The 14044-nt window shown below is 35.2% G+C and overlaps 1 protein-coding gene across 1 annotated transcript in view; it reads right to left on the reverse strand.

Annotated features, from left to right (window-relative positions):
• The window catches only part of NFKB1 (nuclear factor kappa B subunit 1), a 74243-nt gene that overhangs the window by 26372 nt on the left and 33827 nt on the right, over nucleotides 1–14044 (reverse strand). The window contains exons 6-11 of the mRNA XM_007429799.4: nucleotides 11727–11875; nucleotides 9595–9758; nucleotides 8723–8881; nucleotides 7043–7147; nucleotides 4274–4365; nucleotides 3644–3782 (exon numbers count right to left, since the gene is read on the reverse strand). Of these exons, the coding sequence (XP_007429861.1) occupies nucleotides 3644–3782; nucleotides 4274–4365; nucleotides 7043–7147; nucleotides 8723–8881; nucleotides 9595–9758; nucleotides 11727–11875 (808 nt within the window). The remainder of the gene's footprint in view (nucleotides 1–3643; nucleotides 3783–4273; nucleotides 4366–7042; nucleotides 7148–8722; nucleotides 8882–9594; nucleotides 9759–11726; nucleotides 11876–14044) is intronic.

Consider the following 14044-nt stretch of genomic DNA (forward strand, 5'->3'; position numbering starts at 1 on the left):
TTTGGGATTTCCAATTAAGAACGATATCAAAGAGCAGTGGATGTGAATGACTTTTGCCTGGATCTCTGAAAAGCTGCTCTTAATCAGAGTAGACAGTGGTAGACAAGTTGGATAAAAAGTCTGACATGGTATAAGGTAACTTCTTGGTAAACATGAACTTTATTAAAATATTTTTCTTCAAAGTTATACTTTCCTGAAAGATTCTTTATAAAGTTTTTAGAGATTAACACCCAGCCAATTTAGTAGTACTGAATTTATATGAAATACTAAAGAGTAGCAATTATATAAAATAAATATGTATTCCCAGACTTGGAAAATATTCAGCTAGTATACCTGGAACTGAATTTATATTTATAATTAGTAATTGAAAGGTATGTCCACCTAAGTAGACCACTGAATCTGGGCATTTCCCCCAAGATATACAGATAGATAGTCAACCAGCCCCAGGATAGTTCAGGAGGTGCCTAGGGAGTTTTTGAAAGTTTCTGCAAAGTTCAAGCATATACCACAAAGATTTCTGAATCCTAAAAAAAGAAGTGCACAGAGTTCATCAATTCAGTGGTAAACCTGGAAATTCCCTAATATACATCACTTCCTGTCAGTTATGATAACAACCTATCAAGAATAAACTAATTGTTCCCTCATTTGTCCATCTCGTCTACATGCTATTGCTTGTTATATATCAAACCTTTCATCCTTTAAATACGTTCCTCAGGTTTGATAGAATTCAGTCTCACAAGTTGCCTTGAGATCAGTCTTGCCTGTGAGTATTTGTAAGAATGGGAAACAAGCTCTATTTTGATACTGAAATAGTTGCTTTTGTTTATCTGTGTTCAAAGCTGAGAATGACTCTGCTTTTTTGCCAGAGCACATTTAGTGTATGGGCTGCATTATTACTGCTGTACGTGTATCTCCAGCTTGCTCATTCATTCTCATATTGCATATCGTAACACATTTGAAAGAACTGCTAATGTGCCATGTGACTACACTTGCCAGAATAATTAAAGGTTATTAATTATTTTAGCCAAGGTATGCTATACCTTTCTAACCCAGTACAGTGAACATATGTAAAATAGCCATGAGTGTTCCACAAGCACCCATTACGAATAAGAGGCATCTGGTGAAACTGAAGGAGCTCATTTATGCTTATCAGTTGGGCACGGTGTGCAGGAAAGGTAAAGATTTGCAACAGCACTGAAACTACAAGTGGAGACTGAATTGTTATTGGTGGGAAAGAGTATGGGGTGGGAAGCAAAGTAAAGGCTCCTGAGAAGAACTGAGACATATACAAGCGGCATCTCCTGTCTTGGACACCATGGAGCAAATACTCTATCCTTTAAAAAATGGAGAGATGAACAATATCTACTGTAGCATAACTAGAATAATCAGAATAGAGCGTGATGAGCCATGAAGTACTTCAGAGAATCTCCCAATTCTTTAGAAAATAAGTGAGCTATCTCTACATCTGATTAATTTTTTTAGAGGATCAAACGTATAGTACTTTTAAGAATGTAAGTCAAACAATGAATTAATAAATGAAACATAGCTGCAAATACTAAACATGTGCAACAATAGTAAAAACAAATCTACATAATTACAGACTATGGGAGTCAGGTACTTCTTCAAATATTAAATTTATTTCCTTCAGACCCAGGAATTCCTTTCAAAATGCAAATATTTTAAATTGTTTACATTTTATTTTGGACAGGTAGTTGCCTTTATTCCCTTAATGGTTTGAAATAATTATTATAAGATGATAACGGCTTATAAAATCAATATTTGCAGTAACAATGAATATAAATCAAAGAGAAATACTGAACAATATTGGAGTACATCTACAATCAAATTTGTATAATTAAGTTTGTATAATTACATTTGGAAATGTCCAGGATCAAAAATATTTGACAACATAAAAACACAAATTTGCCAAATTGGACCCCTTAAAAAGAATTTAAATGTCAAATAAATACTGTGACATTCTTTAAAAAATAATAAGAGAAAGAAGTCTTTTGAGAAACCAGTTTGATAGGTTTACAAATTGAATCAATACATTAATAAATGTCCTGACTTTTTTGGTTATTTCTTTCTTATAATATTTGGCTGTATCAATGCATTTCAGCCAGTCTTTATAGGCACACCAAAGTAAAGTTTATCAAAATAATAATTCTATCACCGGTTATCAATAATGCTCCCTTCCAAGTGAGTGTTCTATTTTTCCTCTTCCCCATTAATGTGACATATAGATATTTCACATCTGATGTGACAATATTGCTGAAGGAACTGCTTGCCACAACTACAAAACCAAAAGTCAGATAAGTAGATAAAAATGAATGCATCCATTTTTTAAAAAAGGGCTTATGACACTGAAAACATTAAGGAACCATGTGTCAAGGCAGTTTACTTAAATTAGGAAATAGTTAAGGATTTCTCTCAAGAAAAAAAAATCTAAAACTTGGGTGCATCCACTAAGAGTTTAAGACACACCATCGGGCTTGAGTTTCCCAAGTCTTTAAAAGGCCTGTTAAAACCAAGTCAGTCTGGTTGTATTTGCCTTTCTTCAGAGCTGTACTGATTTTCACAACACTACAATCTTTGGTATGCTTATATTTTTAACTCTGGAACTTGAAGAGACCATTGACTAATTAATGTGCACAGCCTCAGCTTCCAAGTGGCCAAGTATACTGAGTGTCCCATCCCTTGAAGATCACAGATCATGAATTAGCAAAAACTTTCCCTGCACCCAAATATAGTAAGATTCCTTGCTAGTGCTCCCCACCCCCCATACAAACTATCTCTTTGTCTACATGTATTTGGGTAGAGTTAGACAAACATTATTTCCAACAGATAGGTATGAGATGGAGAAGGAAAGCTAAGAGTAAAGAATATAAATAAATGCATTCAAAATTCTAAGAAGACTTTCTGAATGGTTGTGAATGAAGCATCCTGTTAATAAACTAGTTGTGGAGGGAGTGCTTACTAAAAGAAAGTTTTCACAAATATCAGGACATTAGAAGTTGATTTCAGCTGCTATGTATTTGCCCTTGGTTTACAAGGAAATTAAATGGTTAAACTGAGTTTAGGAGCTGCGAAGTGTAGTGAAAATTCTGATTAACAGGTAAATATCCCAAGGCTACAAAATAATGGCTGTGATATAATAACAGTGTTCAAAATGTTGCAAATTTTGATAGTAAAAAATGGCTTTTCTCGTTAGAGATGGAATAGCTTTTCCATTGTGGAAACTACCAGGAGGTGGAGCATTTTACTGGTGACTGGAAAAGAAATACGGGCAGCTTCTACAATAATTTGCATCACCATACCATGTCAGACACCAGTCATTCCAACACATCGCCATATTTAAGCAGGTTTGCATGACAGTGGTATTTTTACCTTAAGTCATTTAGGGCTCTTTTCTAGAAGGTAAAAAAAAAATCCCTATTGACTATTAATTCCATTTTTTACAATGGGTAGAATGTTAAATGTAGCAATTATTTTTTGGCAATGCTATTCTAGAATTCATACAAAGTCCAGAATATTAACTAATATGCAACTTATTACAAACTGTAGAAAAATTCCAATACTGATGGTTTTCTAAAAAGATGCATGTCTTCTATAATCTGTAATATAATACAGTGTTGATAATTACCTTTGATTTCAGGATAGTACAGAAAAGGCTTTGGTTCGCTCGTCTCCAGATCTGATTTTCGCCGTAACTGAACAAAAACAGATGCTGGTTTCGTGATATTGACATCTCGATACTTTGGTGTTTTGAATACTATTGCGAACTGTAGCCAAAATGATATAGATGATCAGGATACATAAAGTATAATAATTTATATATTTAATATATTTGTACATTATAGTATCTTGCTTTGAAGTTTATACATCTCTGTACATTATCTACTACTACATTAAAATAACAGGAAGTGAACTCTGATCAATGTATTGTTGAAGGCTTTCATGGCTGGCATACGATGGCTGGTGTGGGTCTTCCGGGCTGTGTGGCCGTGTTCTTGAAGTTTTGTTTCCTAACGTTTCGCCAGCACCTGTGACCGGCATCTTCAGAGTGCAGGAGCACAGACAGGAGCAGTTCGCCAGCTAACGTGCTGGCGAAACGTTAGGAAACAAAACTTCAAGAACACGGCCACACAGCCCGGAAGACCCACACTGAACTCTGATCAGTTTATCATACCCTGAGAACTATTAGAAATGAAATACCTCAAATTAAAACTGGTTGTGTACATTATTACTATAATTCCTTGCCAAAAGAACTTACCTGTCTGTGCACATCAGTAGGTGAAAAGTCTCCGAAACCTTCCCAGACACCACCGTTTTCATCTTCTTCATAAAAACGGATCTGAATATCATCTGTAGGGAGAAAACATTAATAATAGGTGATGATTCATGTTTACCCTCTGCTTTAATGCAATAGCGGATATCTCAGCTCCAGGATGAGGTAAAGTGGGCTGGGTTAGGTTGTAAAGACTATATTGTTTCAATTTTACACTCACTGTCTAGATCCAATTGATTTTTAAAGCTGTGACAACATTCTTCCAGACATTTCTTGAAACTTTGTGTTTTTTTCCCATCCCTGCTGATAGCCAAGTGATGTGTGGTGAATAGCTATGCAAAAGAAGGCCTTTCCATAGAAATATTTCCAAGTTGTATCGAAACCAGAGGCAAATAAATCTGAGGCAAATTAAAAAGCAACTACTTTGGGAATGATCTGTCTGTTCCATCATTTCCCCGCCCTCTGCCCCCCCCGTCTCATTTTCTTCTTCCAAGACAGAAAGCAGATGCCAGCAAACCTTAGATTCTGACTGGGCCAGCACTAGTCAGTCCACAGAACCCCTTGCCTTCCTTCAACAAAGCCTTACCATGTTAAGAGCTAGAGGAGAATGTGTGACTGCACAGCTAATGGTTTGCAAACAAAGTTGAGAAAACAAAGTAAAAGTGAATGGTTTTCTTCTCCCCTATCCACAAGCTGTTCATCTGGTATAACAACACAAGCTGTTTATAGTCAAAGCAACATGGCTGAGGAGTCAAGATGTGCTTTGGTGGGTTACTGGAATCTGGCTCTGTGTTTTACAGGTGAATTTTAAAAGGAGTAGAGATTGGGGGGGGGGGCGGGTAGAATAAAATTGTCAAAAAGTAAGATTGTATTCCTGTCCAGCCTACTGAAGGAACGGGAGCCAGTTTGGTGTAGTGGTTAAGGCAGCAGGCTAGAAACTGTGAGACTGTAAGTTCTAGTCCTGCCTTAGGCACAGAAACAACTGGGTGACCTTGGGCCAGTCACTCCCTCTCAGCTCTAGGAAGCAGGCAAGGGCAAACCACTTCTGAAATCTTGCCAAGAAAACTTTAGGGACTTGTCCAGGCAGCCGCCAGGAGTCAACACTGACTCAAAGGCGTGTGCGCATGCACGCGCCGCACATACACACACGCACACACAAATACCGAATAACTGCGAAGAACAGAAATTGAGTAGAGGATCTGCAAAAATGTGGAGAAAATTGAAGGAATGGAGAAGCAGGAAATAATTGGACCCACCAACAGAAGTTTTACCCTCCAGATAAGGAAAAGTATTTGGGGATGTGAAGAGCTTTGTACTATTCTCAAAGGGATTGTCTTACTGGGAAAAATGCAAATTTGGAGTTAAAAAACAACTCCAGTGTCAACGTAATCCAATCGTGCAGGAAGATTCTTAATAATGATTCCTACATTGTTGCTCTCTCTTCTCATCTTGCATCCTAATGCTGGAACCTACATAAATAAAATCAGAAACTACAGCTTGTACACAACACGCACAAACGTTTATGCAACGAAGGTAAAATATTTTCTTAAGAAATCTGGGGAACACCAAGCTGTACCTCCACAAAATCATGGGTAGTGCTAACAATGCTGTAGCTAATGTTTCCTTTTTTTCTTAATTAATTAAAATAAGCCAGATTGTAGTGTTAACTAAAACAGGTTCAATGTAGGCTATGGCAAAAGTTACACAGAGGCGAGATGCAGTCGCTGTATATCTGGGGAATGCCTGTGGGCTGTCAGTTCTGTATAAGCAGAAGCTTATACTTTCTCTTTTTGAGTGTTTTTTCCTCTTGCTAATTATGGAGAGTTTTTGATAACAGATGCTATCTCAAACCCTTTAATACAGAAGTGTTTATTGAGAAAAAAAGTATTAAATTTCTTATTATACATTTCAATTCGCTAGGCGGAGAGATTTCAATTAACGCTGTCACAAGGAAAAAACATACTTGCTAAGGGAAAACCCCACTTTGGAGTTTCCATTTACTCAGAGTCTTATTTAAATCAGTTAAGAAATGTATTTCACTTCCCTATCTTGGATTGGGAAGGACTTTGTCAGACTAATATATCATTTTTATCATTTACTAAAACCTGTAATACACAAATCTTTGTATTACAAATCAAAATCAAAGCAATTTTTGGTTATGGAATATTTATTTATTTATTTGTCATATTTATATAGCTGCCCATCTCACACAAAGTGACTCTGGGTGGCGTACAACAATTAAAAAAAACAACATAAAAACAGTTACACATAAAAACTGTAAAACCACACAAAAGAGGGGGGGATAAAATTAATAAGGGAGCCATCGTAAAATCTCCCTGGTCCCCTGGGAGCCCCAGGCCTGATCACATAGCCAGGTCTTGAGGGACTTGAGGAATGTTAAGTGGGATGGAGCTAATCTCACTTCTTGGGGGAGGATTATTGCAAATTTCCAGCATATAGAAGCATATTTTATTAATAAATTTCATAGTATGAACTTCCCTATTCTCCACCAAAAGAAAACATGAATTATCTGTATTTAGCTGCCTCCTTATCCCATTCTTCCTTCAAAGAATTCACTTGCATTATTTTTGCATGCCATTTTATCCTTACAACAATCCTGTGAAATAGGTTAGACAGAAACGGTTAATCATCCTCAAAGCATCCAGCTTTTTCCTTATCAGCCACCCTTTGGATTCCCAGAATATGATTATATAACTATGTTCAAACATGATAGATGCAATTTTGAGTTCTCACCTTTTTGGACTTTGTCGCAAAGAAGATAAATCTCTTCTCCTCCTGTCACACAGCCTGCAGTCCGATCCATCCGTACAATTTTTAAATTGGATGCATTGGGAGCTTCTGCGGGGGAGGGGGGGAGGTGTTATATAAACCAAGAATTAGTTATAACTACTCCAGCAACAAGATTTTTTTCCTAACCTGGCTGTGTCATTTCCAAAATTCAGTGTTACAAAACATACAACTGTAATCTATAGAGAATAAAATAGGAAAAAATTACTGGTAATTCCATGCCACTTTTTAATATTAAAAAATGCTGATTTGATGTTTTTGTGGTTTTATCCTTTCAGCTGCCAATTATGCTTTCATTATTATGTTTCTGTGTATGGTGTTTTTAACAGTTGTTAACCAGCCAACCAGAGTCATGGTTTTGAGATGAGCGGCCATATAAATTGAAATAAAGAATAAATGACAAATAAATAAAAATATGGCTATAATAAAAACTATAACACAAGGATTATACTTTATTGATATGAGGGAGAAAAGGAAGAGCACAATATAAAATGTAATCCTCTTATTATGTAGAAAGTTTTTGTGGAAAGATCGTATGAATAAAAAGATAATCAATATATGATTACTATATTTTATTTGATAATTAATGTTACTGGCACATCCACCAATTATACAAGTTATATATAAGTTCAGAAATATAACTGAGTTCCAGATCCACACCAGCTAAAGCAATATAAAGGAGTAGATATGTTAGAATTAAGTAGCTGGAAGATTTAGAAGATGTATAAAACTGGCTCATACAGATTTTGGAAAGTCTGGTATAAAATTGAAGTACAACTACCAGAACAGCATCCAACTCTACTTAAAATTCACGATATGCTACAGGATAATCCACAAGAGACTAAAAAAAAGTAGAACCCTGCTTCCTTTAACAATATTCAACACTGTAAAAAAAATAATAAATGTATGTGTATGTGATAGTGTAATTGCAACCATCAGCTTGACTTTTCTGACTCCTTCCCATGGACACCATGATATGTTATAACATAATACATTCATAATATCTATAAAAGCCTTCAGTTTCACAGCCAATAAAACTCTACTTACAACAGTTTACAAACAGCTCTTAACCGCCTATATCTATTGATTTAGTCTATATGAATATTTTTGGGTTATGCCCTATATGCTACTTTCTTTAAAGATTTTAACTGCATTGTAGAGAGGATTGTGAAATATAATTCCCTTTGAATTAAGAACTATTTTGTATCATTTGTTTCAAATCATATGTCACTATGTAGGCCTAGGGGTCATGCCTGATGTTTTTTAGAACTTCAGTCACAACTTTTAGGAACTATAGCCATTGTATTAACAGGAAGAGGAAAATATATGCCTCTGAGTATACATTAATTCATCACAGGGACTAACAAGGCAATCTGCATTGTGTGCCCTAAATTCACCTTTATGGTTTATGAACGCAAAGTGTCATTTGCACTGAATATTGCAGCTATAGGAAATAATGTTTTTTTTAGATATTAGTCTTTTTTTAAAAAACCTAAGTCTTTCATACCCTTTTAAAAATGTTAACTAGGGGAAATTGCCTATGCCTGAATATTCAAGCTTGCAACGAAATCCCATTCAGACTGGCATTTGGCCACAGTATAGGAAGAGAAGCAAGAAGGCACTCACTGCTATCATATATAGGGTCAGACAAGACAGGCTGAAGTCTTCTTGTAAAGCTGCCAGTGCTATCAGGAAGGAACGCAGTGAACATGAGCCTCACGACACTGAGATCCATCTCTTTCGTCTGCTGAAGTGCTGCCTGATGAATGATTTCTCGTTCTCGCTCTGCAAGCAGTGGAAAAGACCATGGATTATTGTGGCATGGTGTCTTAATGGTGGTAGTGGTAGGTGAAAGAGGAAGCCGGCTCTGAAATCGAATTAAGAGGAGATCTAGGCATTTCAGTGCAGAAAGCAAGAGCTCGGATGGAAGCCAAGATGCAGGACACACAGCTGGCAGTATAGTAAAGAGACACTATATTCAGTTGTATGATTCTTCTCAACCGTTTCTTTTATATGCTCAAACCTTCGCAAGCATGCACACGCACACCACTGCTGTTTTTTCAAGAGATACAGGGAATTCCACAACTCTTCCACTCAATTCTAAATCACCCACACAGCTATTTGACATGCAAAGAAATTTTAAAAAGAATTACATAATGTATGCTTTAATGCTAAGCATTACTTCAACCAAGAGATAAAGAGAAAGAAGAGGAGTGGATAATGTTCAAGAATGCGAGAGATTCATATGTCAGAAACAAATATTGAAAAAGACTCAAAGGAATATCAATATGCACCATGAAATAAATTAGTTATTTTCTCTCCCACTGAACTTTATATTAACAATCCCGAAGAAAGTATCATTCTTTACCTTAACAAAGCTTGAGTAGACATAATGATAAAAAAAAAGAGAGAACTGCTTGCTTACTGTAAATATGATAAACAGGAATTAAAAGTAGCATTTATTTCATGCGCGCAAGAGAGCTGAACGCCTCACCTACCTGTTAGCTGCCGCTCCCCTCCGCCTTCTACTTGTATATAGTTGAGATCAGGATGAACCAGGAGTCCTGGATTGTACCCTTTTTTACATGCATCAATCATGCGGGTTTCCAGTGTATCTAATACTCTTTTCTTTGTTACATGTAATATTCCCAGGTTTGGAAACCTATACAGAAATACAAAACACTGAAGAAATACTCTAAAGGTTCTCATGTCCAAAGAATTACTGTTTATCCTTACCCTCTTACCATATTTTCTCTGGCCTCAATCAATGCAAACTCTGTTGCCCATGTTTATTCAACTTTTTTCTGTATTGTAAAGCTAAGATATTTAAGCATTAGACCAGGTTTAAATGCCACTCAAGTGGCATTTGAACCAGTAACCTCTCTAACTGGGCTGCTGCAAGCATCTAATGAGATGGGGAAAACTAATAAATTGCTCTGAGCAACTCAGAGGGGAAAAAATCTATGGCCAATAAAACCTGATTGCATAAATTCACTCAAAGCATTTTTACATGTAGGAAAGGTTTTGAGGGCTTTTGTTTTGATAGTAACAGAACATCAAATAAGGTGCAAGTTTGGACAAGTAGCTACAAGCGGTATACTCTGAATTCAAGTTAAAATATTTATTATTATTAATGACATAAAGGTCCCTACTTTCCAAAACATAGTTTGGTTCCTTAAGGGCAAGTCTATTATTTCAACATGTTTGGTGGAAAAAAAATGCTTAGCAGGAAAATGACAAACCTTTCAAGATTAGAAGCAGAATTGCAAAACAGCAGATCTGAAATCTTGTACTCAATTTGCTGGCAACCTGATTCTTAACATCAAAAGCATGAGTCTTTCAAGTCTGAAAAGGTGCTCCTGTCTGGCTATTTTTTCCAAGATTGACACATATGTTCCTAAAACCTTCCTGTATAACATCAAGCTAGCGCTTATCTGAAATCTAATCCAATCTTAGGAACAATAAGATGGGTACTTTATTTGCTCTTTCAAAAAAAAAGCAGAAGATTAACTAGGATTTAATATTCCCTTTGTTACTTCACACTTGGAATGTAACAGTTCAAGGAATCCAATGTTTATGTCAATGTCATACTGACTTTAATATTATTTTTGTGAAGAGATATTAATTTGATTTAAAAGAAAGAAGCTCACCTATATAGTTAGAAAAGCTTGGGAAGAAGCTTCCAACAAAATGGAAAGACCTGGAAGTTGAATTTAGGAAGTGTGTATTTGGGGGAAAGGGGTAACGTCTCCATAAGAATGTTTGAATTCTATTTTTTTCTATTCAATTATTAATCAGACAGCTTTGAACAAGTAGTAAATTGTCAATCTCAATTCTTCAACTGAAAATCACGGGGAAAAAATAACAAGAAAATTGTGAAAAAAATAATAATTTAAAAAATACTTTTGAAAGTGTTACATTTAAAAAAGAGGAATTATTATATTACTTGCTATGGTGTACTTGGAATGAGTTATTTCAGAATAATAAAACATTTATTTCCCTTAGTACTTCAGTGGTTCTTTTCTATAGCTGTCTTCAAGATAGGAAAATTATAATGAAACCATAACAATATATGAAGCACTAATTTCATACACTGTTATACATTTTGTTTCTCTATCATGACATGCATAATCAATTTCAACTCATTATGCAAGCAAATTCACAAATAATTAAAGCCCTCTGAACAAAGCACACCAGAAATAACAATAGCAATAACAACAATAAAATTTTCACATTCCCACTAGGATTTGACTGCAACTTAAAGGTGTGTGTGTGTGTGTGTGGACCTTGGAGATCTACTTCATCACAGATCACATCTATAGCAACCCTAAATGAAGGGTAATCATCCACAAGATTGTATTATATGGTATCCATTGTTCTGCCTCTACTATTATAGACTGATTTAAATTAAAAAAATTATAACTTGGCACCATGCACTTGCAAACTTTCCCATCTCTCCACATTCTAATTTCTAGTCTTTTAAAAAACAGGATGGTTTGTCACAAATTAGGAAGGTGAGCCAGAGTGAAAGTTGAGGGGATAAAAACACATTGTTTCGTTAAGACAGAACTGAATCTACATATCATAATTACGTAGAAATTGTACTTTACAAGGACACTATTGTACTTACCCCACTACCATATCTTTTGGTCCTGCATTTACTGTGCATACTCCCTGCTCACAGTGTTTTCCCACCAAGCTGTGAGCATGCAAGTGGACATGTTTTCCATTTGTGACTAACTGCACTATTACTTTTGCAGGTCCAGCATAATTGCAGATCTGTAAGAAGCAGAATAAACACTTTCACTTCTGAGCAATTATTCCTCTGTCCTGATTTTATGCTGATTTTTGAAATGTATTACCTGTGGGATGTTTACATACTAAGAATTAATTTAGGCCTGAAGGCACAAAGACACTGCAGAGTGCAAAATACATTTTTATTTAAAATTTACAAAGAAATGTCAAATATCAGGCATGACAGAAAATAGGCAGAGATTTGAAATAAAAAAGGGATGCTAATATACATACATAAATATGAAGTTCTGAAGTAGCACATAGTTTCAGAACTTTTGGACCCAACAGATTGGATGAGTATATAGAACAAGCTGAAAATTCCTTATTACTATAGGTTCAATCAGATATACTCAAACCAAAATTAATTGGTGTGACATCCCCATGAATACAACTAATGATTTAATTGGAGTTAGAAATAAATATACCGCTTACTTTTAATAACTTAATTTTAATCTAGATATAAAATAAAACAATGATAGAACCTTATATTTTTTTATAAAACAATACCTTTTCTTTAGAAATACATGAAGCATTTATTTAAAACATATTCTCTTAATAAGAAGGGCAAAATAGGTTTGCATAATTCTTGAAATCTGACTTAGATTTTGAAACAATCTTTCTCATTTCTCATTCCACATTTATTTTGGGTTGATATTTGCTCTTTATTTGGGTAAAGTGAGACTGAATGCTGACAATACCAGGCCACTCTTGTAGTCCCATGGAGCCCTATCAGACTGTGATCATGAATTTTCTTGCCTTGACTCTAGCTTTCTTGAAACAGTTGGGATTTCTAAAATAAATTCAGACACCACCACCAAGTCAGTTTTGAAGCGAAATTACAGCGTTCTACAGCAATACTATTCAGTCTTGGGAAGAGTGAATTTACTTCCTTAGCAACAATTTTTCCTCCATACGTAGCTGCAGTTCTATTTGTTGGAGGGGTGGGGGTCAGTTTATAGGAGGATGGGAGTATCTTTTCTATACCCAACAGCAACTCCCCCTTAAAATTCCCTCTCAGACTGGAATCACATTTTAAAACAGCAATAGAACCCATTATCAAGCATTTTACAGCAATGATGGCCTTTATAAAGCATTGGAGATGGGACAAAAGTTCTTTTTCAATTGCTTATTGGAAATAAGATTTTCCTTTTTCCCTACCTGGAGAGAGAAGTCTAGGTGTGAAACCAAAGCCTAACAAAAAGTTAGTAAAGAAGATTCTTCAGAATATATTTACCTCACAGGCCTACATCTGTTTCAAACCTTTGCAATAATTTTCAAATAAAGCATTTGAAAAGGATGGAAGGTTGAGAGGCATTCTGTAAAACTAATTCCAGACATTAAAAAAATCCTATAACTCGACTTTAAATAAAGGATGTTATGGAATTATCTTGAGTGTGCATAGGGACACTGCATGTACCTAGGTGTTGGAATGTGGGTGATGATATGTTGGCTTGCAAGGAAGTCCCTAGATTGGAGATCACAGCATGCATGAAAGCTCTGATTGACCAAAGCCGTGATGGGCAATCACAGAGAAGATCAATTCCTCTGGATGGGCTCATTTGGTGATGACAATGATATATGGAAAATTGAGGCTTAGAATGAAAAAGAATGAATTGTCTAATAATAGATTAGGAAATGAAGTGAGAGAAAGAAAAATCATGTGTATTTGTTAAATTAAAAGCAAAGAAAGGAAATATTACATCTCAATGAAGGTAGTCTGATCTTATGAAGTGGAACTGATGAATACATGCAGGGAAGTGAAGATATATATTTTCGAAGACTAAAATATATATCTAGGAGTATAGATTTGTGTCATCCAAGTGGGTATGTATAAAATATGCCTGACTAGAATATTCAGAATGGTCAATATATAATCATAAAAAACAAAATATTAAAATTATAGAAAGCATATGTAATGTTTTCATAAGCCAAATATAATTTTTGAAAACATTTATACTGAATATGTGTTATAACATACATTTGAAAACCAGAAGGATGATTCCTGTAACTATAAATCAAAAGATATGCATATTGTTTTTCTTAACAGATTTCTTATGGTAAAAAAAAAAAAAAAGTATGGGAAAAACACAACAGGGAAGATGTTCGTTGGACATCCTATAAAGTTTTGTAAATGAAGCAATTTAAGTCTTATTT

The sequence above is a fragment of the Python bivittatus genome, unplaced genomic scaffold, assembly GCF_059951505.1.
Source record: "Python bivittatus isolate LINGU-HERP-01145 unplaced genomic scaffold, Pbiv_v1 ctg000070_np1212, whole genome shotgun sequence".
NCBI classification, from domain to species: domain Eukaryota; kingdom Metazoa; phylum Chordata; class Lepidosauria; order Squamata; family Pythonidae; genus Python; species Python bivittatus.